General features: G+C 41.9%; 1 protein-coding gene across 1 annotated transcript; it reads right to left on the bottom strand.

The window, feature by feature from the left end:
- Window positions 1-27,635, bottom strand: SMU1 (SMU1 DNA replication regulator and spliceosomal factor). Its single transcript, XM_005283508.4, has 12 exons — window positions 27,467-27,635; window positions 27,031-27,241; window positions 26,287-26,439; window positions 25,462-25,572; window positions 21,630-21,758; window positions 19,740-19,859; window positions 17,216-17,332; window positions 8,676-8,803; window positions 5,819-5,945; window positions 3,496-3,663; window positions 3,064-3,216; window positions 1-412 (listed from the first exon to the last, which is right to left on the bottom strand). Exons 1-12 carry the CDS (start codon window positions 27,490-27,492, stop codon window positions 314-316), a joined length of 1,542 nt encoding a protein of 513 aa, XP_005283565.1. The 5' UTR covers window positions 27,493-27,635; the 3' UTR covers window positions 1-313.
- Window positions 27,636-27,762: the final 127 nt, after the last annotated feature.

Here is a 27,762-nt window from a genome sequence, read left to right as displayed (position 1 = left end):
TTTTAGAAAGTCAATCATTTATAAATTGATGGTTGTTTTTCCATCTATAAAACAGCACAAAGGAAAGGTACAGACTTCACAAGACAGAATAATCACTTCTACAGCAATTAAACTGCTTTAACTACCCAGATACAGGGTTAATGAAAGTGTTCTATCCACTGACATTGTACTGCTAATTTAGACCAAGTACTGAAAAACAGTTCTGGGCTCCTGAACTGAAAATTATACTCAGCATATTTGGACTCATAAAATCACGAACAAACACATTCAGCCCTTCATTTAAGAAGCATGCTCCAAAGCTAGTTAAAAACAGTTATGGTTTCCAAAGTTTCAAGAGGCCGTCTTCACTGTAGGTAGCGATCAAGTTCTGATGGGGATGGTGAGCGATGCCAATTACATCCTTTTCATGAACCTACAGGATAAACAGAAAAAAAATTGATGCAAGTCTTCTCTACACATCACCTCAAACCAAATAATATTCTCAGGCAAAAGCAACAGTAAGATGAGTAAAGGTTCAGAGTGCATGTCAGTAATTTAGGGCCAAGCGACGCAGGAAGTGTGGCTATGCCAACGAGACCTCACCCCACATCTTGTGTAGCTGCAGCCCCATTCCAGACCGATGACAGGCAGCTGTGACAACGCCATCCAAGACTGCCTAGTTAGAGTCATCCCACCACCTCTGGGGAAGGTGGCTGTGAACTCAGCCATCCCTGGAATGGACAGCCAACTGCGACCAGATCGTCATGGTGTGAACATCACCGTGGCCATTGAGAACAGGACCCTGGCCTTCTGCAACGCCCGAGCTCGAAAGGTGGAGAAATACACCACTCTTGCCAACATCTTTAGAGCTAGGGGTTACAAGGTTCAAACACACACAATGACTGTCGCAGCCCTGGGCGCATGGGACCCCAGTAATGAGCGAGTGTTGCGGAAATGCAGAATCTGTCAGCGCTACGCTTGGCTGATGTGGCAACTCATGGTATTGGATGCCATCAGGTAGTCGAGGGACATGTATTTAGAACACATCACTGGACATTGGCAATACCAGGAGAGAGGAGCTGGAGTGTCGTGGAGAAGCAAAGTCAGGAAAGTAACTGGAATACTTCTCTAAATGCTCGATTACTGAGGGACAATCTACTATATTTGCTTTCCACAACCAACTCCTAGTATAAACATTTATGAGTGATGTACCTGAACATTTGGATATTAATATCTAAACTGTATCATTAAATTTATTAGCCTAAATTTGGGTTATTGCAGATTATGTACAACATGTATTTTATGAGTTTTAAACCAAACTTTGTACTTTTGGATAATTTATGCACTATACCCAGATGTACAGACACTCTTTCCTTAACCTGTGTATTATATGATTTAACCGTTAGCTTTAATAATAATCTTTAAATCTGTTCTTCTGTTGGTGTGCTTATAACTATTCATAGCTGTAATGTGCTTATAGCAACTATCATTTATTAATCCTTTATAAACTATTTATAAATTGAACCTTAATATAAATTGTAACCTCTGGGTTTATAAGGCTTGTCTGGAGACCATTACACCATTCGTATAATGTATTTTACACTACATTACATGTACTCTCAACCTTAAGTCCATTTTACTGTATTTGTCTGGAAATTAAAAAAAAAAAAGTTACTATTCATCCAAAAATAGTTTCTTAAAATGCACAATATTTCAGTGTCTCTGGAAAGTCTGAGGAGTCCAAATCATTCCATTATTAAGATCAAGATCATTCTGGGCAAAAATGGTCTGACATTTAAGTAGCTCAATTTCTTTCGCTCATCCAACAGAAGGTTATGAGATAACTTGATCATGGTAGAGAACAGGGTGGGTAAACTTTCTGACAGTAGAGGAATAACACTGCAGACGGGAAGCTGAAGCAGGACACATTCAAACAGGAAGTGAAGCACAATTTGTTTTGGAGGGTAACTAACCAGTGGAGCAGTTTAGCTGGGTGTGAGGGACTCTCCAAATCAAGACTGGATCTTTTTAAGAGAGCTACTCTAGATCGACCAGCAATGAAAGGCTTGGTACAGGAATCACTTGGTACAATTCTCTGGCCTATGTTATGCAGGTGAGCAAACTGGCGGATCTTAATGGCCCCTTCTGACTTTAGACTCTGACTGATTGTTTTTCCAGAGCTATCCCAAACTACTCTTAGGGTATGGTGGGGAAGGGTCCTGCTCTGTTCTGCCACAGCTTGTGCCCTGTGCCTAGTCTCCAGCCCAGTCAAGGACCTTGTTTGGCCCGATTCCCCTCTCCACTCCAGGTGTGGCTCTAGAGCAGCTAGCGCTCTCCGGGTTACATCTGAGTGCCCACCCACAACAAGAGCCATTCTATGGAACCCAGCCACTAAGAATACAAAGTGGAAGAGTCACACCCCTAATGTGGGTGCAAACACAAACTGTAATAGAAGTGTGTGCACTTTCACTCCCACTAGCTTGTGGAAAGCGCAGGGTTAAATCACAGTATATAATCACAACTACTTCAAAAATCTTTTAAGGAGTTTGTGGCTACATTCTAGCTAAAACTATCTATTTTTATTTTTAAACGCATTTTTCTCTATGGAGCAGGGAGACACCCTGACATTAGCACCCCTCTTCCCCGCCCTCTGCACAGCAAGCAGGAGGCTCCCGGGAGCACCTCCAAGGCAGAGGGCAGGAGCGACAGCTGAACTGCCCAGCAATTGATAGCCTGCTGGGTGTCTGCCACACAGGGAACTTAGGGGAGCTGATGGGGGGCTGCCGGTCCACCCTGGTTCCAAGCCCCCACCAGCTAGCTCCAACAGGCTGCTCTTTCTGCAAGCTGTGGACAAAGCAGGCGGCTGCCAAACGACGTTATAAGGGAGCATTGCGCAACTTTAAACAAGCATGTTCCCTAATTGATCAGCAACATAACGAAACAAAGTTAACCGGGATGACGTTAAGTGAGGAGTTACTGTAAGTGGTCACTATGGAATTTATGTTTGCATGAATATTCTAGAACTGATAAGAACACAGATTCTACTTCATGTTTACTTTCAAATAGCTTGTGCCAAGTACTCACTGTCAGAGTTCTCTCCAGCTTGCCAGTCACTGTGCTAAAACAGTACAGCACAAAGTCTTCACCCACACAGTAGATCCATTCGCCACGTGGTGAAAGAGCACAGCAAACAAAGTCACCTCCTTCTCTCTTACCAGAGCTGAAGCTTCTTACAATCTATAAAACCCAAAGAAAGGTTAACTGGATTCACATGTGACAGCAACAGCGCTACTCTAAAAAAGTTAGCTTCGATTAGATACTGGGGTCATGAATTTAGTTGCCTAAATAATCAGCCTGATTTTCAGAAGGGCAGAGTACCCAGCAGTTACCACTGAAAGGCGAGATCAGGATTTCACCCACTACACTCCTTGGAAGGGTCACAAATCTTTTCCTGATTCTAATACTTGTTAAGCTCTTTCCTAGCTGCTTCAAAGGGACATGCCTGGGGTCACATACTTGTCCTTGCATGTTCATGATGACCACTGTGTTTGATCTGTTGCAAACAACGAAGTGTTCTGGATTTTTAGGCAGCAGAACCACGCTATTCACGGTGATGTCTGTTCCTGCAGTGCTGCCAAGAGATTTGAAAGTGTTGGAGCACTCGGTTGTCTTCATATTCCAAATCTATTGAGCAGAATACAAAATGAAAGCACTTTATGATCAGGCACATTTCTGCATTTTAATTAAAACGACACCACGCTTTTGGAGGAGATACTATGGACGCAGCTTTCAGCATTTAAAAATTGTCTATTGAAACTAGAGGGAAAAGACGAACACCAAAAACAGTAATTCAATAGGTTCAAAGATTTTTAGGCCAGAAAAGACCATTATGCTCATCTAGGCCAATTGCCTGTATAGCACTGGCCTGAAAATTTTATCCAGCAATTCCTGAATCAAGCCTAGTAACTACGGGGTGAACAAGAACAGGTTTATTTAGAAAGATATCCAAATATGAAGGTTACTTACCTGTAGCTGAGGTTCTTTGAGATGGACTCTGAACAGTTCCACTCAGGGGGTGCTTTGACCAGTGCAGGCTGAATGGTAAAATTCTACTCATGGTAGCAGTTGGCACATCCACATACCTCCCTTCACTGAACTCCAGACATTCTAGGGCCAGGGTTTAAAAGGAGAGTGGCACTCTATTGCCTCAGTTCCAACCCCAAGCCCTTTGGTAAGCAGGACTAACTCCAAGGTAGTGGGGAAAGGGGGAGGGAAGTGTCAATATGCAGAGTCTATCTTGAAGAATATCAATTATAGGTAAGCAATCTTCATTTCTTCCTTTAAGCGTCCTCTGCATATTCCCTCTCACAAGCTAGATTAATAAGCAGTACTCTGACCAAGGATGGTGGGACTTGGAGTTCTTGTCACATAAGGAGGGCAGGACTGCCCTACCAAACTTTCCATCTGATCTTGATTTCAAATCTAAAGTCTAATGTTTAGTAAAGCTGTGGACAGAACTCCAGGTTGCTGCTCTACATATTTCTACCAGAGGCACATATCCAAATAAAGTCATGCAAGCTGCCTTCGATCTATTTGAAAGAGTTCTGATGCCTTGAGGAATGGATAATCTTTTCAACTTATAAATTTCATAAATACATAACTCATCTAGAAAGAGTCTGTTCAGAAACAGCTTTTCCCTTGTTTTTTGGTCCATAAGTTATAAACAGCCTTGAAGACTGTCTAAACTATTTAGTCTTGTCAAACTAAAAACATAACACTCTCCTCGCATCTAACATGTAATTTAGTTTCCCCATTATGAGTATGGGGTTTCGGGTAAAATTACAATTAATTTATGTGAAAATCAAGAGACTATTTTTGGTAAAAACTTAGGATGAATGTGAAGATTAACTTTATCCTTATGAAACATTGAATGGTGGATCAGCCATTAATGCATGCAAGTCACTTATGCATTTCACTGCAGTGACTGTATTGAAAACACTGTTTTTACAGATAGATGACATGAAGAACAGCTCCCCAAAGGGTCAAAGGGAGGTCTCATTAATTTTGCTAGTGCTACACTCAAATCCCAGGAGGACACAGGAGTTCTTACTTGAGGATATAAATTATTAGGGTCTTTTAAAAACTTCTTAACCATATCATTAGGAAAATGGATTTTCCCCTCTACAGGTACATGACATTCTGATAAGGCTAAGAGATGAAACTTAACTGAAGATAATGAAAGAGGTGTCTTCTTAACATACAATAAATACTCTAATATATAATTGGAGCTATATAAGAATCCACATTATACAAGAAAATCCACAATGAAAACCTTTTCCATTTAAGACTATAGCACATCCATGTGAATTCTTTTCTACAATACGACAGTACATTCTGTACTTCAAAAGTCTTTCTTCTACCAAAGCTAAAGGTCATGCAGCCCAGAAAAGGACCTAAGGTCCGGGTGACAGACCTTCCCTCTTTGCTGTGTCAACAAGTCCAGTCTCAGCAGTAGAGGTTCCACTAATCCTTGTGACATGTAATCAAATCTAGATTCCATTGCTGTCTGGGCCATGCTAGTGCTATTAAAATCACCCAGACTCGTCTTACTGTGTTTATCACTCTCTGAACGAGGGGAAATGAATACATTAGACCCTACACCACCTTGTAGCATCCAGGAATCTACATATCATGGGCCCAATGACAAAGCCTGAGCCCTGCCTATGATAAAAGTACCTTTAAGGGAAATTATCTCTAAGAATAAATGCCCCAGTTTGCTACAACACACAGAACAGAACACCACAATCCCATACATGGCTCGTAGAAGTGGTCATTTTACCTTCACTGTTCCGTCAGAGGACGCACTGATAATATAGTGACCATCCTGTGTAAAAGTAGCTTCATTAACAAATGAAGAATGACCACGGAATTCCTTCAGAGTTTTTCCCGATTTTAAGCCATGAATCCTGTTACAATATTTAAAAAAACATGGTAATACAATCATTAATCTAGAGAGGTACAATTCAGAGATTAAAATAAAGGAAGAATTTAGTTTGTTGTCTGATGTACAGAGCAAGTAATAAAACAGGCTAACACAGCTGCATCTAGAATAATACATTTGTCATCACAAACCTCTTTCCCCAAATATAATATCTGACCATGAAAAATGTAAAGGGACATCATCAACTTGAAATCTAATCAATTTAAAAAAATGGTTAGTTAAAGGTAGTTTCAGGTATACACAAAACCCTAAGAATGGGCAGGGGAACACAGATTTTTGTTTTAGTTTTAAGGTGAATTTAGCGATCACGAAAAGCACCAGTCTGAGAACCCTGGAGTCTTGTTTATCCTAGGCAGCAGAAGCAGTACAATGTGCTAGAACTCTGTTCTGAAGGGAGTAATCTGAGCATGAAAAGGACAGTTCATGCCTAACCTCTCAGCTAACACGGCCAAGAGAATTCCACTGATGCTTAAGGTTTTTGGTAACATGGACACCAGCCCCTAATCTAGGTACTTACATGGCCCCAGTCACATTAGCATCTAAGCAACCACCAACTACTTAAAAAATCAAAACTCTTTTCATTCCCAGGCTCTAGAAAAACTAGGTTGACTAATTTACAGAGCAGTTATAAGGTGTGAAAGCACGCACGTGTGGTAGAAGCTTTGAGAGAAGGCTAAGCTGAAGGAGGGAATTTGCCATTTACTTTTGAAAAAGGTTGGTTTTGTGGTCACTTCTTCCTTACGAGGGTGAGTTCCCATAATCTAGTAGGCCCAACTCCTGCATGCACAAGCCTTCTCCGAGGAGGACAGTTTCACTGCTCCAAGAACAAGAGCAGTCATGGGGGCATTGGGCTGTCTGGGACTGGGTAAGAGAGGTGCAGCCCTTCCTGCAGTAGGGGAAGGTCTCCACTCCACTTATTCCTAGAAGGTGCAAGTAAGGAGCTGCTTCTTGGGCCAGGGTGTTAAAGTCTGAGCTGCTTCCTGGAGGTGTCTGTGGGGGTCTCACAACGCTTCCTGCTGGAAGCAGAGAGGATGGAACTCTGTTGGCAAGGCGCTTCTCACTGATTGAGGGAGGTTATAGAAAGTTGTGGCAGGTGTGATGTCACACGTTCGCGATGGCCACAGCCTTTCTTCTGTGCAGTTGCTGCTGGGAGCACAGACACAAGTGACCCTACAGAACCTTTTAAACTCTCCTCAGGCTGCAGCTGCCTGGAGCCCTCTTTTGTGAAGAAGGAACATAAGAAAGGCTGTACCGGGTCAGACCAAAGGTCCATCTAGCCCAGTATCCTGTCTACCGACAGTGGTCAATGCCAGGTGCCCCAGAGGGAGTGAACCTAACAGGCAATGATCAAGTGATCTCTCTCCTGCATCCATCTCCACCCTCTGACAGACAGAGGCTAGGGACACCATTCCTTACCCGTCCTGGCTAATAGCTACTAATGGACTTAACCACCATGAATTTATCCAGTTCTCTTTTAAACTCTGTTATAGTCTAGCCTTCACAACCTCCTCAGGTAAGAAGTTCCACAAGTTGACTTTGTGCTGCATGAAGAAGAACTTCCTTTTATTTGTTTTAAACCTGCTGCCTATTAATTTCATTTGATGACCCCTAGTTCTTGTATTATGGGAATAAGTAAATAACTTTTCCTTATCCACTTTCTCCACATCACTCATGATTTTATATACCTCTATCATATCCCCCCTTAGTCTCCTCTTTTCCAACCTGAAGAGTCCTAGCCTCTTTAATCTCTCCTCATATGGGACCCGTTCCAAACCCTTAATCATTTTAGTTGCCCTTTTCTGAATCTTTTCTAGTGCCAGTATATCTTTTTTGAGATGAGGAGACCACATCTGTACGCAGTATTCGAGATGAGGGCGTACCATCGATTTATATAAGGGCAATAATATAGTCTCAGTCTTATTCTCTATCCCCTTTTTAATGATTCCTAATATCCTGTTTGCTTTTTTGACCGCCTCTGCACACTGCGTGGACATTTTCAGAGAACTATCCACGATGACTCCAAGATCTTTTTCCTGACTTGTTGTAGCTAAATTAGCCCCCATCATATTGTATGTATAGTTGGGGTTATTTTTTCCAATGTGCATTACTTTACATTTATCCACAAGGAAAATGAACTGAGATGACCACTGTTACATATAACCCACCGGCAGCTGTCAAATGGTAGTGACTGGGTTCAATCAGAACTGGTGCTCAAGAACGGCCCCATATCCCATTATCTGCAGGGACCATCAGGTCGCAGTACTGGCCTTGGAGCCAGTTTCAGAAACAGTTGTTCTAAAGTTTGAATGTAAGCCAATGGGCGCTGCTCAGCCGGCCTCTCTTGCTGGGATATATGACAGGTGTAAAAGTACTGAAATGGCTGCTGTTGAATCTGAGGACAGAAATGCTTTTAAACAAACATAAAACAATACATCATGGCTAGCACCTGCTGCGAACACTGGAATGAAAATAGGTTAACACAAAAATAAGTTACAAAAATTGAAAGGGCAAAAATTTAAACTATTTGTTCAAGAGGAAAGAGCCAAGTAATTTTATTAATGTTAAAAACATTAAGGACTAGCTTTCATGTAAGCTAAAAACATCCAAGAGTTTAAGGCAAGTGGACTGAAGAAACAATACTTGGAACTTCTATTAGAGCTTCTTGTACATTACAGCCCTCAAATGTATAACTTACCTGATTGTCTGATCAAAAGAAGCACTAAGAATCTGACTGCTGTCTTTAGAGAAACTGAGGCAGGTGACACCTTTACTGTGTGCTCGTTCAAATCTCCTCAGACACTGCCCACTCTGAATCTTCCACACCTGAGGGACATCCAAAATACTAGTTAGAAAAAGTACTCCCCTTAAATCAAGTGAAATTAACAGGATAGCCAGGACTAAGTTGAGTATCCAGGATCAAAAGCTAAACTAGAATAGCACTGGAGGTGGTGTTTTTACCCCCATGAAATATTTAACGCTGTGGGACATGTATCTAAGAGGCACCTGCATGACTCTACTCAGTTTGCATTCAAACAAGACTTTGGCAAATGGAGTGCTGAAGTTTCTAGCTGATGTGGGAGAGGGGAAGGGCTTGATTTGAGGGGTCCACCGTATGGATGCTACACATAAGAATAGTTATGTTGTGTGGTATGCCTGCTTTCTCCCTTCTCTGTTACTGGGCACAAAAAGCAGCTTCAAGTTTGGCTACATCCGAAGGTTAATATAAAACCAGAACAAACCCCATATAGTGAGCCTGTCACTGTGGCATTACACCACTGCACCAGTCTGAGTCAGGAAGATGATGTTTCTGTTGAAATTTCAGATTAATTTCGTATTTGTGAATAACTATTACAATTTCAGGTTCAGATTCAGAATCGTCCCAGTGCAGTAGCTGCCATTAGAACTTTTTCTCCTTGCACTCTGCTGTGACAGATCTATCATGAAACAGGCTGCATTTCCCTCCCCATTCCAGGGCTGACCAATTCTGTCAAATTTTCGATATTATTTCATACCCTAAAATACACAAATTCTGGAATTACCTGAGAGCACTCCACAGTTAGGAATGGGTTTAAAATGGAGCATAAATTCCTTGTTTTCTGCAAGTAGATTACCAGGCAGTGTGCAGTGTCACTGAATTAATCTGATTTCTGAAATTCTCTTCATAGGATTTCTTTAAATTTGGGCTCTGGGTAAGGTTTTCCTTTCCTGTCCTACTTTTAGCTGCTGACCACTCTCTCTTACACACGGCATCTACTCCATATTTGGCAAAGGCAGTGGATTCTGACTAGAACTTGTGCAACAAGTAGGGTGGTGGGGTTTTTTTTTCCAATAAAAATGTTTAGCTTTTATTCTTGTTCTAATTGGAAGTTTATGCACTGCAGACACAAGCCCGATTGGAGGCAGCCAGCATGGGCACACAAGGCCTTCTCTGTTAGGAGTTACACTTCTGTCAGATGTGATCCTACAGCAGGGCTGGTGCCCAGCTGTTGGCATGTGAGACACAAGAAATGACAGATAAACAGGCTATCTGTAGTTGCACTTGCCTCACCCCGCTGATCCTACCTCTAGTCCAACCCTCCTCCCTAATTAACTATTTAAAAAACCTAGGAAACATACAAAAAACTTTGCTGTGTAGCAGCCATGCTTGCAACATACACACCCACCAACCCCATGCCAGACACAAACCTACAAAAGTAAGACAATGAAAAGTTAAGCCACCTAGCAGTACATACCCTCTGCTCTTCCTGCCACACGCCCACACCTTACCATACCACAGCTACTGTACACCATGCATGTAGCTCTATCTCCTAGTAACGCCAGCCTTCCAGCACTCCCTTCAACCATCCTTCTGCACACAGCCCTTTAGTAAACTACCCTCTCCCAACACTATTACACCAAACATCCAAGTACTAGTGTTTTGGGGAGGGTTAAAACTAATCAGGTAAAGGGGTTTGTGCACAAGAGCAAAGGGGGCAGAGCTACGGTTGCAGTAGGCAGTTGTTGTGGTATGGTAAGGTGTGTGCCTCTCAGGGTGGATAAAAATCAGTGATTAAAAAAAAAAATCTGCTTTTTTATAAAGTGCTTTTTGAGGAAAAAACCTATCTAAATCAAGATACATTATAGCTCAAAGATATCTCATCATGGAATAGGGATTATAAATTCTAATTCTATAGTATGAGACAATATATTCAGGTAATGTTTAAGAAAAGTTATATAAAATGAGTTCCAACAGTTCATGGATTAGGGACCCAATTTTATGGAGTTCCACAGGCTTCTGTATAGATTATTTAGGTTAATCTTTCTATCTACCCAATGGGACTCAGTGCTGAGTCTAGAAGATACCATCAGAGATGCTTAGTTTTACAGTTCTCAAACTGTGGATTTGTGTCTCCAAAGGTAACATGCTTGTTAACAGCAAAAATGTTTTAAACAAATAAATAATATATAGAGGTGAGAAATAACAGACCTCAACTCTATTGTCCCTCTGCAAATTTGTGTACACAGAGTCAATCCCTTACCTCTCTCTAAAAGCGCAAAGTTTCAAAAAATTCAGTGAATAGAATTGGGGGCGGAATGGATCTGGACAAGGAGAAGTCTGGAGATAAATTTGAAAAGCGAAGGACATATGCTTGTTTTGTTAAAATATTATATGTTTGCTGTTGAAGAAAAAAATCCAGAATACTTAACATTGTTGTTTTAGTTAAATAAAACAATTTAAATGTTTGTCCGGTGATGTTCTCCTCCTAATACAGCATGGCAAGAAAATCCTCCAAATATTAATGATTAACCTGTTGAACTGGAGATAGTTCACCTCCCAATGACTTCATAAATATCTGCTTCAATTACCTTTGGTAAATGAAATAACCAAACAATCATTCATTTCCGGATATAGCTGTAAAACTAATCTAAAAAGTTTTTAAAATAAATCACTGTTTAAAAATGTATAGTGTGTACCTTCTAAAAATGAAACCTACATCTATCTCTGAGTTGTGAAGAATATGTATTAAGGTTATAACAGCCAACAAGAATGTACTTTTATGTAGAAAACCCCAATTAAATAGAGTCTTCCTGACTAGTGATTTAAATCAAATCCACCCTGGTGCCTGTGAGTGGAGGAATAGAGGGTCTAGACCAGGGGTCAGCAATCTACGGCACGCGTGCCAAACACAGCACGCTGCTGCCTACCTCGGTCCTGGCCCCCAGCCCCACTCAACGCCCCCGCCCACCGCTCTCCCTTGTGGGGGCAGGAGGCAGAAGCTTGGTCCTGCGGCAGCCAAGCTTCCCCCCTCCCCCACTTCTTCCCCCAGCATGGTGCTTTCCTGCCCCTCCTCCTCCCTCCCCCCTCCCTGCGCCGATCAGCTGATGGCCCTTGCAGGGGGAGCGGAGCAGAGCCGCGCTCCATAGAGGAGGCAGAGAAGAGGTAGGGACGGGATCTTGGGGAAGGGGGTGGAACAGGGCATATCCCTTCCAGCCCCCTGCCATGAGCCACTCAGGGCAGGGGGCTGGGAGCACCCCCATGAGCCGAGCACCCCAGCCCTCTGCCCTGACCCCTGAACCCCCCCCCACACCCAGCCTTCTGCCCTGCAGCCCCCATCCCTCTGCCATCACCCCTGAACCCCCCACACACCCAGCCTTCTGCCCTGCACCCCCCCCACACACCCCTAGCCCTCTGCCCTGCACCCCCCCACACACACCCCTAGCCCTCTGCCCTGACCCCTGAACACCCACCTCCCCCCAGGTCTGGGGTCCTGGCTGCCGGCCCCTTGCCAGCCGGCATCCCGGCCACAGGCCCCGCTCAGCCCGCTGCCAACCTAGGTGAACAGAACCCCAGGCTGGAAGCGGGCTGAGCAGGCTGGAGGCGTAAGATCAGCATTTTAATTTAATTTTAAATGAAGCTTCTTAAACATTTTGAAAATATTGTTTACTTTACATACAACAATAGTTTAGTTATATAATATAGACTTATAGAGAGACCCTCTAAAAAACGTTAAAATGTATTACCGGCACGCAAAACTTTAATTTAAAGTGAATAAATGAAGACTCGGCACACCACTTCCAAAAGGTTGCCTACCCCTGGTCTAGACTGTTAGGTGGTTGAACTTTTCACTGCCTTGTTTTTGTGGGTTTGTATCAGGTACACCAACAGCAGCCCTAATTGCTTCATAACACAGTTTATGTATTATTCAACATGCATCCTAATGGGGAAAGCCAGCCTACATGCAATCTGCTTGTTCCAGTCCTGCTCAGCAACAGAAGGGAGGGTGGAGTTTCGGCTGTGCTAGACAAAGCAAAGGATTTCAAAAAAGCTAAAAGCTTTTGGGGAGTATTTAGTCTTGAGGCTGATTTGGCAGATTATGTAAGTAACAGATTCTCACCTGAACCCACACAGGGGGTTCAGTTAGCCCCAAATTACCATCTTCAGTTCTGCTGCTCCTACATATGGTAGCATTTAGGGTAATCAAAGTGCTGGACAGAGAACCCTGTATAGCGACAGGCCAGACTAAGGACAGCAGGTGAACTACATGTGGTTCAGGAGATAGTTTAGCCACCCACTTCTGCCCTCCCCTTCCTTCCCCCCCCAGTGTCAAGCCTTAAATTTCAATGTCTTTGGCTTTATGTGTTTAAGTCAAACCCTTCCAATACCCCAACTTTATTTTAATTTAAAGCCATGTTAAAACAGAACTATGGGGGGTCACTGACAATAGAAATGGGGACATTAATTTGCAAGCTCATCACATAGGTAGCTACTGTCCACTGCAGTGATTCAACCCAAATTACAAATATCTTCAACATACCTCTCCTTTGAAAGTGATTGGCGGATCTGAAAGATTCCAATCAACCCAGCAACTAGGACTTTCCCCTACAAACATCTAACTGTGGTATGTAATCTATCATTGAAATAAGCTTCTGTACCAGATGACTGGACAATAGTTAATGTGATGCCAATTTTTTAAAAAGGCTCCACAGGTGATCCCAGCAATTACAGGCCTGTAAGTCTGACTTCAGTACCAGGCAAATTGGTTGAAACTATAGTAAGAACAGAATTGTCAGACACAGATGAACATGATTTGTTGGGGAAGAGACAACATGGTTTTTGTAAAGGGAAATAATGCCTCACCAATCTACTAGAATTGGTAGAGGTGGTCAACAAGCATGTGGACAAGAGGGATCCAGTGGCTATAGTGTACTTAGATTTTCAGAAAGCCTTTGACAAGGTCCCTCACCAAAGGCTCTTAAGCAAAGTAAGCCATCACGGGATAAGAGGGAAGGTTCTCTCATGGATCAGTAACTGGTTAAAAGATAGAAAACAAAGGGTAGGAATAAATGGTCAGTTTTCAGACTGGAGAGAGGTAAATAGTGGTGTCCCTCAGGAGTCTATACTAGGGCCAGTGCTATTCAACATATTCATAAATGATCTGGAAAAAGGGTAAACAGTGACATCGCAAAATTTGCAGATGACACAAGACTATTCAAGACAGTTAAGTCCAAAGCAGATGGTGATGAGTTAAAAGGATCTGACAGAATTGGGTGACTGGGCAACCAAATGGCAGATGAAATTCAATGTTGATAAATGCAGTGTAATGCACATTGGAAAACATTATCTGAACTATACATATAAAATGATGGGGTCTAAATTACCTGTTACTACTCAAGAAAGAGATCTTGGAGTCATTGTGGATAGTGCAGCGACAGTCAAAAAAGGGAACAGAATGTTGGGAATCATTAAGAAAAGGATAGATGAGAAGACAGAAAATATCATATTACCTCTATATAAACCCATGGTACGCCCATATCTTGAATACTGTGTGCAGATGTAGTCGCCCCATCTCAACAAAGATATATTGGAATTGGAAAAGGGTCAGGAAAGGGCAACAAAAATGATTAAGGATATGGAACAGCTTCCATGTGAGGAGAGATTAATAAGACTGGGACTTTTTAGCTTGGAAAAGAGACGACTAAGGGGGGATATGATAGAGATCTATAAAAATCATGACTGGTGTGGAGAAAGTAAATAAGTAAGTGTTATTTACTCCTTCTCATAATGCAAGAACTAGGGGTCACCCAATGAAATTAATAGGCAGCATGTTAAAAACAAATAAAAATGAAGTATTTCTTCACACAACACCAAGTCAACCTGTGGAACTCTTTGCCAGAGGATGTTGTGAAGGCCAAGACTACAGCAGGTTTCAAAAAAGAACTAAATAAAGTAATGAAGGATAGGTCCATCAATGGCTACTAGGCAGGATGGGCAGTGATGGTGTCCCTGGCCTGTTTGCCCAAAGCTGGGAATGGGCAACAGGGGATAATTGATAATTATCTGTTCTGTTCATTCCCTCTGAAGCACCTCGCATTGGCCACTGTCGGAAGACAGGATACTGGGCTAGATGGATCTTTGGTCTGACCCAGTATGGCTGTTCTTATGTTCTTATCTATTCCACATCAGTTTCCCCTTTCCTTGTATAAGTGACTTGCCCTCAAGCTGATCTCCAACTTAGGAGCTGTTTACTACTTGAGACTGCAGAACTCTAGGTTATCTGGGTTTGGTTTTACGGATGCCTGAACTCATCTGTCCTGGCAGCTCTTCCTGGTGCGGAACACTGATGGCCATAGCACTCCTATCAGCCATACGAGCCTAGCTCTACGAGAAGGATTGTCAGCAATGGGGCTGCTACTAGTGCGGAGGGCTGCCTGGCCTAAAGCTGTAAGAGACTTTCCACTCCCTCCTCCTCCAGAAAGGAACAAAAGGCCACTGATTTGGAACAAAAAATAAAATTTCGCCTTGGAGCTATCCTTTCCTTTCCCTTTAGAGGGTAAATGTCACTCATAATGCAAGAACTAGGGGTCACCCAATGAAATTAACACCGATTAACAGATGAGTTATGTTTTCCATCATTTATGCTGTTTACATTTCGGACTATTCATATTAAGACATTGAAGACAGGCTAATTTCATTTGTGTTTCTAGTCACTTTTGGGTACTCATGCATTAACAGTATGCTCTGCCATGGCAGGGCTTCAAATGCTGCAGGGCACACAACCAATCATCTGCTTTCCCCGCCATTTAACAAACGTCATGAAAACATTCCCATTAGGTTTTGTCGTTTTTCTAAGTTAACACACAATCTAAATGTTAGATCCCAACTACTTATGATGCTCTAAACTGTTTTGCTAATTAGCACATTGAGAGGCAGAGTCCGGGGGTGGGAGGAAACTCATGAAATAAACTAAAGAAAGACTAGAGTACAAGTTGTGATAGACACTGCCATATCCTGCACAACCCTCACTGAATTAAGTTAAACCATTTTGAATTAAGTTTAAAGTATCACAGGAGTTCATTGTATTCAAAATGCAGATGTTCATGTATTATTGTGGGATTGTATGGAACCTCTCTGTGGGCAGACATGACTAATGTAAACACTGGGAAGTGGTATCAGCTTCAAAGGACTTGTTTAAAGAATGTGCCACATGCGAATGAACTTTTGGTTAAGTGGGTTTCCTAGCAAACATCTAGGAGGAGGTGAATGCAAATGTACCCCTCCAAACCAGTTATGCAAAGCCTCAGCCTTTTCCATTGGCTACTGATTACCTGCTCCCAGAATCTCTAGATCAAAGACCCCAGCCAAAGAAGGATGGGCTGATTTATTCATGAGCGTGCTTGTTCTGAGCCAAGACAATTACGAACTGGTAACCACAGTAAAACCCCTTGGTGGGTAGTGAAGGACTGACTCCTACCAGAGACCTTGTTGGAGTTGTGGTGACTTTTACTGTTTTAGTATGTTTTCCCAGTAATGCTTTCACCTTTGGAAGTGTGCTTGCTTAGGAAGAGCTGTGTGGTACTTTATAACTATGGGCAATTACACTGTTATAGCCTATGAGGAGAAAGAAAAGTAGGCCTGCTTAGGCAGTCTGACTTGCTGGAAAATTCAGTGTAGACAGAAACCTGTGCAGCCTGGAAATACCCCGCTCAGGAAGGAGCGAGACACAGATCTTCACCCAAAAGAGTGACAGCTGGGGAGCCAGAACCCTGACAGTGGGTGCCCTTGGTGAACCACAGAGAGCAAACAGAGGTGCAGTTGACCTGAAACATGACAAAAGTCTTCCAGTAGTGAGCTTGCAACTCCAGATGGCAACTCCCCAGAGGTGTCAGATTGAGAACCACTGTTCTAGAGGGTCATAGTGGGAGCATCTCAAAACCAGAGTGTTAGATACACAAATAGAGACATTATACTTGTTCATATCTGAGGCTACCATACAGAATGCACTGCACATACTAAACGCCTTAAGCAAGTCTAAAGGACAGTAGTTATTGAACATGCATACTCATCTCCTTTTCTAGAGGATATGATTTGAAAAATTTCCCAAACTAGCAAGACAAGTGGACCTTTACAGACCACTAGCTTGTATAATTATATATTTAGCAGCCTTGTGTAACAAGATCACAGGGCATGAAACCCACAATACCCTGAGTGTAAAATCAATTCCTTTCTCAAGACAGGCACAATACTATAATTCAAAAGTGTGTTAAAAAGTGCCTTTGTAGGCCAACTTTAAGACTGGAGAGTATGAAATTATAGCAAGAAATTTGTTTTCAGTGTCTGGGGAAATTATCCATAGGAACTGAGTATTAGACCCTCTTCCACCTCACGCTCCTCAAATTTAAAGGGTGCAACGCATACATTTGATTTAGCCTAATCTTTCTGCACTTCCTAACAGTTTCTATGTCTAAAACTTGTACCTTGATCTTCCCATCTTGTGCTCCAGTTGCTAACATTTCTGTGTCTCTACTGAAACACATGCACAGAACTGCATCATCCATCATCATAAAGTTATCTTGTGCTTGGTATTTCAGATCCTAAATGAAACAGCAAGAAGATCTGTCAGTCACAGCAATGGAGGATAAAAGAGAACTAAAACTAAACAGCAATAGCTAATTGCCATCGGTTCATGGAAGAATTCAGCTCACAACTGTAAGTGGCATATTATGTTCATGAAAATTGAACAGGCCACATTCCATCTGGCACCTGCAATTTGAATAACAAACCTGTGCCACATATGTGGGGAATGGAGAATACTGTGTGGTCACATAATAACTAAAATACAATTATGGAGGGAAAGAATCCCCAATTAATCAGTCCAACAGATGTTTTATTTCTAAATTCAAAACTATGATTGAATCAGTCAAAATCATACCTATACCCAAATTTGTTGAACCAGTAGTAATAACAAGTCAACCAAGCTTTGGTTCTGAGGCTGCTTCCTAACTTTATAGTACCCATTGCTAAATTAAATATATACCTAAATTCTTCATCACTGCAAAATATAAAGCATTTAGTTCATATAAAAAAATTAAATACAGCAAATAATCACATAAAACAAATATTAAAACCAATCAGATGATGGGATCAAACACATACATTTGGGTACCACCTGGTTGTAGCATTTAGTTTTAAAATATTGTTATGTACACAAGTGTTAATAAGTATCAGAGGGGTAGCCGTGTTAGTCTGCATCCACAAAAACAACGAGGAGTCTGGTGACACCTTAAAGACTAACAGATTTATTTGGGCATAAGCTTTCGTGGGTCAAAAACCCACTTCTTCAGATGAAAGTGTTAATAATTACCTCGTTGCTTATAATGTGTTATAAAATACAGCATATATTAAAGATTGGCAAAAAAGACCCTGCACTGGAATGTGCACTCTACCCCATCATGTAAAATAAGTCACATCCTTGAGAATACTGCATTTCGAAGAGTGCCGGAGAGAGGAGTATTGAGGACCAAACACAAACCTAGGCCCTACACTGAATAAAGCACCTCAAAATGCAACAGGCAAAATTACTGACAAGGTTTTTTAACGATTTACAAGTGTGGTGCTAAACTTTGAGCAAAAAGTACCCTGAAAATCCAAGTTGAAAAAGATAAGAATATTCGGATAGCAGGGCATGTCGTTCTCCATAGCTATCCTAATCAAATAACAAAAATAAAGGTTATGTTAATGAATAATTTAGGATGATACACATGTTGTGAACTATGATATCCAAAGATGAAAAATTGTTAAATGGCAAAAATAAGGGCTATATTGTATTAATCCTAAATTATTAACATTAAACTATGTATAGTGAATGAGTTTGGATAGGCCACAGTAATAGTTATGCTAAGGCTTTTGCTAGTCTTTACTTGACAAGAGTGTTGTCTTCCAATTTCTCTCTTATGTAGATTTGCTTAAATGAGGCTTACAGCTGATAAGACAAAGGTGATATTCTGTTCATGGAATGTATCATATTAGAGGATGTACATAAGGGAAAGTTAATCGATACAATAAAATATACAAAACGTAATGCTAAAAAGTCCCTATTTTGGGAAAAACATGGGTAAGGTGACATGAAGACACGAAAAAAGAGGGGACAGCAAACATTAGATAAATTGAAGCTCACCCATATGTATTGTATGGGTTATATAAGCATTATCTTAATGTTGATTGGATGAAAGCTAATGAATATGTATTATGGGAAGGTATCAAAAACCGAATGAACAAGGGCCCAAGTCCAGAAACTCAGAAGGGAAGAAAAGCTTCCTGGTACCCCAGAACTTGATAACTTGGACCCCTATCTGTTCAATCTTATCGGTTTTATTATGTCATATGTATATGACCAGAAACTATAAGTGAAAATAATTTTTTTTAAATTCATAAATAAAAGCAAGAATTGGGTTGACTCATGCCTCAGTTTTCCACCTTACATGCTCAGCTCTGTTCAATCAATGGCACCAGCCTACAGGACTGATCACTCTGGCAACTGGTTAGTCTTCTTACCAGCTCAACCCCAAGTATTTCTCCAGATGAGACTGCTAACTACAACAAACCATGTAGTGGTTTTGCAATAATTATTTCTGTGTGTCTATTAAGGGTACGTTATATGGCCCCCTTTACCATAGTATCTGAGCACTTCATAATTTAATATTCTCATCCTCAAATACCTCTGTGAAGTAGGGCAGTGCTTTTATTCCCATTTTGCAGATGGGGAACTAAGGCACAGAGAGATTGAGTGACTTGTCCAAGGTCACACAGGGTGTCTGTGGCAGAGCACAGAACTGATCCTGTATCTGCACCTCCCAGGTCAGCACTGGGACTAGCCTTCCTCTCCAAACTCATTTTAGCTAGATTCATCTGGATTTGAAACCTGGTTTCAGAGTTGAAAAATGTACTCTCTAACCACCAATCAAGCCACATCCCAGTCAAATTAATCCAGAACTAATTTACCTTCCTGATCTTTCCAGTAGTGAAATTCCACACTTCAATGAATCCATCCACAGAGCCTGTTACCAGATATTGACCATCTGGAGAAAACCTAGCACATTCCACGTGTGACTTCTGGCCAAACTGTTTTCAAATGAAATAAAAATAGGATTTTAATATGAGGTCAGTTTCATTTTAAATCAAGTTAACTCTTTGGTGCCAGTATATGATATATTCTAGGGCTAAAGGTTAATTTATTTTAAGTTAGTGGTGGAAAACAGCAGCCAGCTTTACTGGGCTGCCTACTTAAAAATCAAAAAACAAAACAAAACAAAAAAACACACACTCCCTTTTGATCAAGAATTATTTATGCAGCTGCTTTACTTCTATGCCTGCCAGTCTATGCTTTCAAAATTAGTCGTTAGTTTTCATTAATTTTTGCAATCATGGATGTCAATTGAGACCTTTACAATGTCTATTTAACAAACATAAGTAACCTTAATTAATACAGCTGAAAAAAACAAAAGAAATAAAAATTGTTTTGTTTGAAATGCTATTTGTTACATGAAAAAAATTCAGAGAGAAAAAGCCACTTTTCACTTCCTCTCCCACCCCCATACTAGAAAAAAGGGGGTAGGTAAAGTACAAGAGTGAGAAAGTTTTTCTCCTCCTCAGAAGTGTAACAAAATTTTTCATTTCAAAATTTGTCCTAATACAAAATTTGAACCAAAATTATTTTTTTCCACAACAATAATCATTATGATTGAAAATGCAGTTTTTGTCAAAAAAATTTGATGAAAATTGTGATTCATTCTAGCAATTACAAATAAGTGAATTTAGTGACTGGTAGAAATATACCAACACAAGCAAGCAGCAGAGCCAGTTTCTAGGCAACCTAACGAGCACAGCTTGCCTATAGTAGGCTGCCTGATTTCCTACCAACCAGGTGGTGTAGCCAAAGTCAGCAGACTGGCTCTTAAGCACAGCAGCAGTAGCAGTTCACCAGCTGCTCAAAGCATTTGCCCAGGGCTGCAATAGCTCCTGCACCTGCTTATTCTTAATCCTGCTCCTGCCTCACTGCAGGTAACCTGGTTCTGATCCTCAGCTCAGCTTCTGACCCTTGGCTCTGGCCTCTAGCTCTGACCCTGGGTTCCGATTTCTGGGTATCGATACCTGCTCCAACCACTAGACCTGACTGCTCACGTCCAGGTCACTGACACACAGACGCCTGTAAACCACATTTTCTGTTTATTATCAGAACAGGCAGCTTGCAGAGAAAACTGGCAGAGCGAATGAGCATGAACAGGAACTACTGGGCTTATGGAGTTCACCTATAAACCCTGGAAACTCCACAACAGAAAAGTCGTCTGCTGTAAATCAAGCTTTGCAGGAGCACAGACATTTCAGAGCAGAATCTGTTTCTGTATTGAAATCTGTCTGAAAAGCTTTTTGTTCTTGTTGCTGAAAGCTTTCTACAAAGATATTAGTTACAACAATATTAACTTAGTGCTGCACTTAGTATCAAAGTTCCCATGATTAATGGAAGTTACTAACATGCATGCACAAAACCAAATTTTTAAGAATCATTTTTTTCCTGTAGATAATGAGAACCTTAATCAACCAGAACACAACAGCTTTTAAAATTCAAAATTCAAAACCAGCTGAAATTGGAAAAACATCTATATTTTCCTGAAATGTAATTAGCATTCCCCCACCCTTAACTGGAGTTTTCATCAAACCTTCCACAGATGTACTTCTGGGCCAAGACCAGGCATGGAAAAATTTAAGTAAAAAGGATAAATTTTCAAAAAGCTATGAGCATGTGAAAACGGAGTTAAAATGAAAGACTTGGCTTAAGGTAACTACAGCAAGTACTACCAAGCATTATACAGAAAAAAGTTAGTACAATTCTACCTTAATATGTCTGCTCAGCTGTGTGGGGAACTTTTCTTCTTCTACATCTTTCACGGCTGCTTTACCTCTGAACAAATCAATTGTCATCCCCGGAGGAAGCAGTCCCTGGTGCTGTTGCCATTTCAGTGCCTTATGAGAAGCCAAAATGATTATAGAGATCCCTTTCATGAAGTAAATTCAGTCAGTGTAATCCTCTCAGGAGGGGCTGTGTTACACCAAATTCCTTAGTATAGCAAGCTTTTCCTAGAAATCTTCAATAAACTTAGCACTTCTACTTCTGAACTGAGTGGCCACTCTAAGATTTTTCAGATTAGTTACTCAAAGCAATGCTGTTGCCAGAACTCTGGAAACCAATGCAAAGGTTTGAGCATATCTTTGTTATTTCCAAGTGTTCCTACAAGTGAGAATAGCTGCAGGCCCTCCCTAATTGTTTTCCTTTCAGTACTTTATTTACAAAGGATGAAATAAATATGAAGTTGTACACATTTAGTAGTTAGTTCTGAATGAGCTGGCAAAGAACTATTTACATATAAAATACTCCTTTTGTGAACAGATAGAAGAATAAAATTTACTTTATTCTGAAGTCCTACACAGCCACTACAGTAGAATAATCATTTTCCCAACACAGGACATAATATTTATTTCAAATCAATATATATGAGAACATAAGAATGCTCACATGGGTCTGACCAGTGGTCCATCTAACCCACTATTCTGTCTTCCAACACTGGCCAATGCCAGGTACTTCAGAGGGAATGAACAGAACAGGCAATCATTGAGTGTGATCCATCCCCTGTAATCCACTCCCAGTTACTGGCAAACAGAGGCTAGGGACACTCAGAGCATGGTGTTGCATCCCTGACCATCCTGGCTAGTAGCCATTGATGGACCAATCCTCCATGCACTTACCTAGTTCTTTTTTGAACCCTGTTATAGTTTTGGCCTTCACAACATCCTCTGGCAAGGAGTTCCACAGGATGACTGGGCATTGTGTGAAGAAGTACTGTAACTCCTCGCTTAACGGTGTAGTTATGTTCCTGAAAAATGCTACTTTAAGCGAAGCGATGTTACCCGAATCCAATTTCCCCATAAGAATTAATGTAAAAGGGGGGGGGGGGGGGGGAGTTTAGATTCCAGGGAAAAAAATTTATCCAGACAAAAGACATTCTCTTTCTCTCTATATATACATATATACACACACACAATAAGTTTTAAACAAACAACTTAAAGAAATGATGCTTGTGAGGTTTGGTTGAGGTGGTGGAGTCAGCGGTGGGATATTTCCCAGGGAATGCCTCACTGCTAAATGATGAACTAGCACTCGGCTGAGCCCTCAAGGGTTAACACATTAGACTCATAGACTTTAAGGTCAGAAGGGACCATACATTGTTGCTAATGTAGCCTCACACTCTACAAGCCAGCAGGAATGGAGGGAGGAGACACAGCATGGCAGTGGCTGCGAACATTCCCCTGTGGAAACTGAATGTAATGATGAACCCATGCTATCCCACTGGAGTGCACCACTCCCTCCACTTTCCAAAGTGCAAGGTGTGTGTGTGTATGTGTGTGTGTGCATATATGTGAGAGACAGCGAGAGAGATTGCGTGTGTGTGTGAGAGAGAGACACCCATTTTCCCTTTAAGTACGCTGACCCCACTCTGAGTACACTGCCTTTTTAAGCAAGTTGAGACAGCAGCTGCTGCCAGCAAGCTCCCTCCGTCCTGATCCCTGTCCTGTCCCCCCCCCACTCTATGGAGATTGGGTACAGGGAGCAGGGGGAGCGGGACACCCTGACATTAGCACTGCTCTTCCCCCCGACCCCCTGCACAGCAAGCAGGAGGCTTCCGGGAGCAGCTCCAAGGCAGAGGACAGGAGCAGCACACCGCAGTGGGGAGAAGGATATCTGAACTGCCTAGGGATAGCCTGCAGGGCAGCTGCCACGCAGGGAACTTAGGGGAGCTGATGTGGGGGCTGCCGGTCCACCCTGGTTCCAATCCCCCACCAGCTAGCTCCAACGGGCAAGCAGTGGACAAAGCAGGCAGCCGCCAAACAACGTTATAAGGGAACATTGGCACAACTTCAAACAAACAAGTTCTCTAACTGATCAGCAATGTAACAATGAAACAAGGTTAACCGGGGCGACGTTAAGTGAGGAGTTACTGTACTTCCTTTTGTTTGTTTTAAACCTGCTTCCTATTAATTTCATTGGATGACCCCTAGTTTTTGTGTTATGTGAAGTAAATAACACTTCCTTATTCACTTTCTCCACACCAGTTAAGATTTTATAGACCTCTATCATATCCCCTCTTAGTTGTCTCTTTTCCAAGCTGAAAAATCCCAGTCTTATTAATCTCTCTTCATACAGAAACTGTTCCATACCCCAATCACTTTTTTGCTCTTCTCTGTACCTTTTCCATTTCCAATATATCTTTTTTGAGATGGGGTGACCAGATCTGCATGCAGTAATCAAGATGTGGGCATACCATGGATTTATAGAGGCATTGTGATATTTTCAGTCTTATTATCAATCCCTTTCCTAATGATGCCTAAGGCCTTGGCTACACTTACCCGCTAGTTCGGCGGCTGGCAATCGAACTTCTGGGTTTGACTTATCGCGTCTAGTCTGGACGCAATAAGTCGAACCCAGAAGTGCTCGCCGTCGACTGTGGTACTCCAGCTCGGCGAGAGGAGTACCGCGGAGTCGACGGGGGAGCCTGCCTGCCGAGTGTGGACCAAGGTAAGTTCGAACTAAGGTACTTCGAACTTCAGCTACGTTATTCACGTAGCTGAAGTTGCGTACCTTAGTTCGAATTATGGGGGTAGTGTAGACCTGGCCTAACATTGTTAGCTTTATTGACTGCCGCTGCACATTGAGTGGATATTTTCAGAGAACTATTTACAATGATTCCAAGATCTCTTTCTTTAATTTACTTTAAATAAAATTTAAGCAATGAAAAAAGTTACAGTAGAACTTTATTAGTTCACATTCACCAGGAAGTCCATTGCAAGTCACTGAGTTTTGAAAAGGAATAATCAATTTAAAAAGCAGGGACAAAATCTCATGAAATACAATTTATTTGAATAGTTTATTTTAGCTTTATTTATTATCATCTATTAATACCAGTAAGTATTTGCAACCTATTTTATAAAAGAAACAAACAAAAAAAAACCCTAAACATCAATTTTAGGAACATGACCTTTACTATAGCTATTAAATAGAATCATAGAATCTCAGGGTTGAAAGGGATCTCAGGAGGTCATCTAGTCCAACCCCCTGCTCAAAGCAGGACCAATCCCCAACTAAATCATCCCAGTCAGGGCTTTGTCAAAAAACCTTAAAAAACCTCTAAGGAAGGAGATTCCACCACCTCCCTAGGTAACCCATTCCAGTGCTTCACCACCCTCCTTGTGAAAAATTTTGATGTTAAGAGGGAAGAGACTTATCTGCGTGTGCTATTTATAAAGTGTAAGATTAATGTGGATCTACTGTGGCAAAGGCCTGGTCCCCACTAAGCCCCCACTTCGGACTAAGGTACGCAAATTCAGCTACGTTAATAACGTAGCTGAATTCGAAGTACCTTAGTCCGAACTTACCGCGGGTCCAGACGCGGCAGGGAGGCTCCCCCGTCGATGCTGCGTACTCCTCTCGCCGGCATCGACGGCGAGCACTTCCAGGATCGATCCCAGAACATCGATTGCCTGCCGCCGGACCCTCCGGTAAGTGTAGACGTACCCAAAGCTTAGGAATAGGCCACCCAAATTTCAGTCTCATACATTACAAGTCTAGAAACAAAAAGGTATAGTTAGTAAATATATTTTCTTCAAAAATTACCTGCCCCAACAATGCCATAAGACGTGATGGAGGTACTACACTGACTTCTCCAGCTAAAGCTTGTGCAATAGCAGCTCTCCGTTTCTCTTTGCTACTGCCATCTGGGTATGCCTAGGAAGAAGATACATGTGAAATTATCATTTCCTGCAAGAATTTTGTCATAGACCAATGTCACTTTGACCAAAAATAAGATACAAGTGTTTAAGGGGCCAAGGAGCGAAGCGAATTAAAAAAAAAAAAAAAAGACAAAAGCATTTTGAGGGCCAAAGAAAATTCTAGATGCAAAACACACCTGAATAAAGGGATTAAGTTTATATTTAAACAAACCCACTCTAAAACAAATATATTATAGTCAATACCTAGCAATTTTATAACTTTTTTATATATAAAGCATCTTCAGATCTAAAGGAGTGGACAAATATTGTTTCCAGCTTTTTAAAGATGGGAAAATGAGGCACCGAGGGGTTAGGTGACTTGCCCAAGATCACACAAGAACGATGTGGCAGAAATAAGAACTGGACCATGATTGCCTGAGTCTCAATCCAGTGTTTTAACCACTTGTGAATCTTAAAAAAGGATGTATTCATGAAGTGCTTAACAAAAATTGCAAAAAACATTAAAAAATGCAGTATCATTTCAGTATTGTTTTTATTCTGTTACCACAAATACAGAATTTGAGAGATGGGGATGGCTTACACAGAAAAAAATACTAAACAGAGTAAGCTTTTCATTAATAAGTGTGCCGTGCAAAACAGTTACACTAGTTACAAATTCTCCAAGTCATATAACTAACTTTTTTTAAAAAATTCCAAAAATACAACTTACCTCACGAGGGTCAAAGTAGGACCTAGCCAGGAGATTCTCAAGGTGAATGTATCTCTCTGGCTGAGTCTGTTTTAACATGATCATAGGGTCAGTTTGCCTTAGGAGGGATCTGGCAGCACCCAGCTCACGGAGCTCTATTAATTCAAGAACAACCTGGAGTAACAAAGAAACATGGTTAGTATCCACAATATAAAATACAACTCTTATGTTAACAGTTAAACAATGGGATAGTATTTACTATTGCAAAGTGTGAATATGATCTAAAAAATAAATTCTTCACAAATTATTTCTCCTTGTTTTGAATAAATTTGTTTTTTAAAATGGAGATAAGATTTTATATATAGATGCAAAAAATATTTTCCACCTCAAACTTCAAGGATCATTTGTTCACTATTGATGCTCAAGGTATGTATTTGACACACGTCCAAAGATGAACTTCCTATCTATAAAGTAATTCTACAAACCAAAGCTTTTAATATTTGAGCAGTACATCACAGGGGGGGAAAAAAGATCATGACAATTAGATGTTGCAATTTGTTTCTTCTCCACAACCCTAGTTTTTCACTTAGTGGCACTCATCCAATGGTGCAGAGCACGCATTCTGGCCCAGGACACCCAAAACCAGCTCATGATTTTTCCTTGTGACATTCTGATAGATTGGATTTTGTGGTTAACGGCAGCAGAATGGTGTTCATAAATGCACAATGGGATGTGTGGCTGGTACTGTGTTGGTGACACATCCACCTGTTCATAGAGGTCGATCAGGGTCTTGTCCGGCAGCTTGAGGGACTGTATGGCCTGCAGCACTGTGTCCCAGTGCCCACTGTTGATATCAGCCACGAAGCTCTCAATGCTGTCCACAGTGTTGAGGGACACAGTGGTCTCCTCCTGGAGGGTGGCCAGGGCACGGTGAAGGCTGTTCTCCTTCAGGTACTGCATAATGAGCCGGATCACACTGCGGGGGGAGGCACAGGAACAGACAGGGGTCAGGATCAAACCTCCCTCAGGGAACAGCCCCAGGGTCACCCCCCAACCCGATACCTCCCAGGAACGGGCCCAGAATCACACCCCCTGCCCGGGAACGGGGCCGGAGCCACCCCTCGCCCCAACCCAGGAACGAACGGGGCCGGAGCCACCCCCCAACTCGGGAACCCCCGGGAACCCCCCGCTCCGCGCTCACTCCGAGGACTCGATTTCTATCGACATCTTGGACCGCCCAAGGATCCCCTCAGCTCCCACCGGACAGAACAACTGGCGCCACTTCCGGCCTCGCGCATACCCACTTCCGTGGGTGGGCCAAGACCGAGTCACTCACTGCTCAGCACGCATGCGCAAAACAGAGGCCGGGGGTAGAGAAGCGGAGCGCGCTGTCTCCAGCTCCGTGCGCAGCACGCATGCGCAAAAGACAGGCGCAGTCAGTGCAGTGCAATGTGCATCCGCCCCGGCCGGCGGTCTCCTCACTGCTCATGCGCACAG

This window comes from Chrysemys picta, chromosome 6 (assembly GCF_011386835.1).
Source record: "Chrysemys picta bellii isolate R12L10 chromosome 6, ASM1138683v2, whole genome shotgun sequence".
NCBI lineage: Eukaryota > Metazoa > Chordata > Testudines > Emydidae > Chrysemys > Chrysemys picta.
This window is presented reverse-complemented; position numbering and strand designations above follow the sequence as displayed.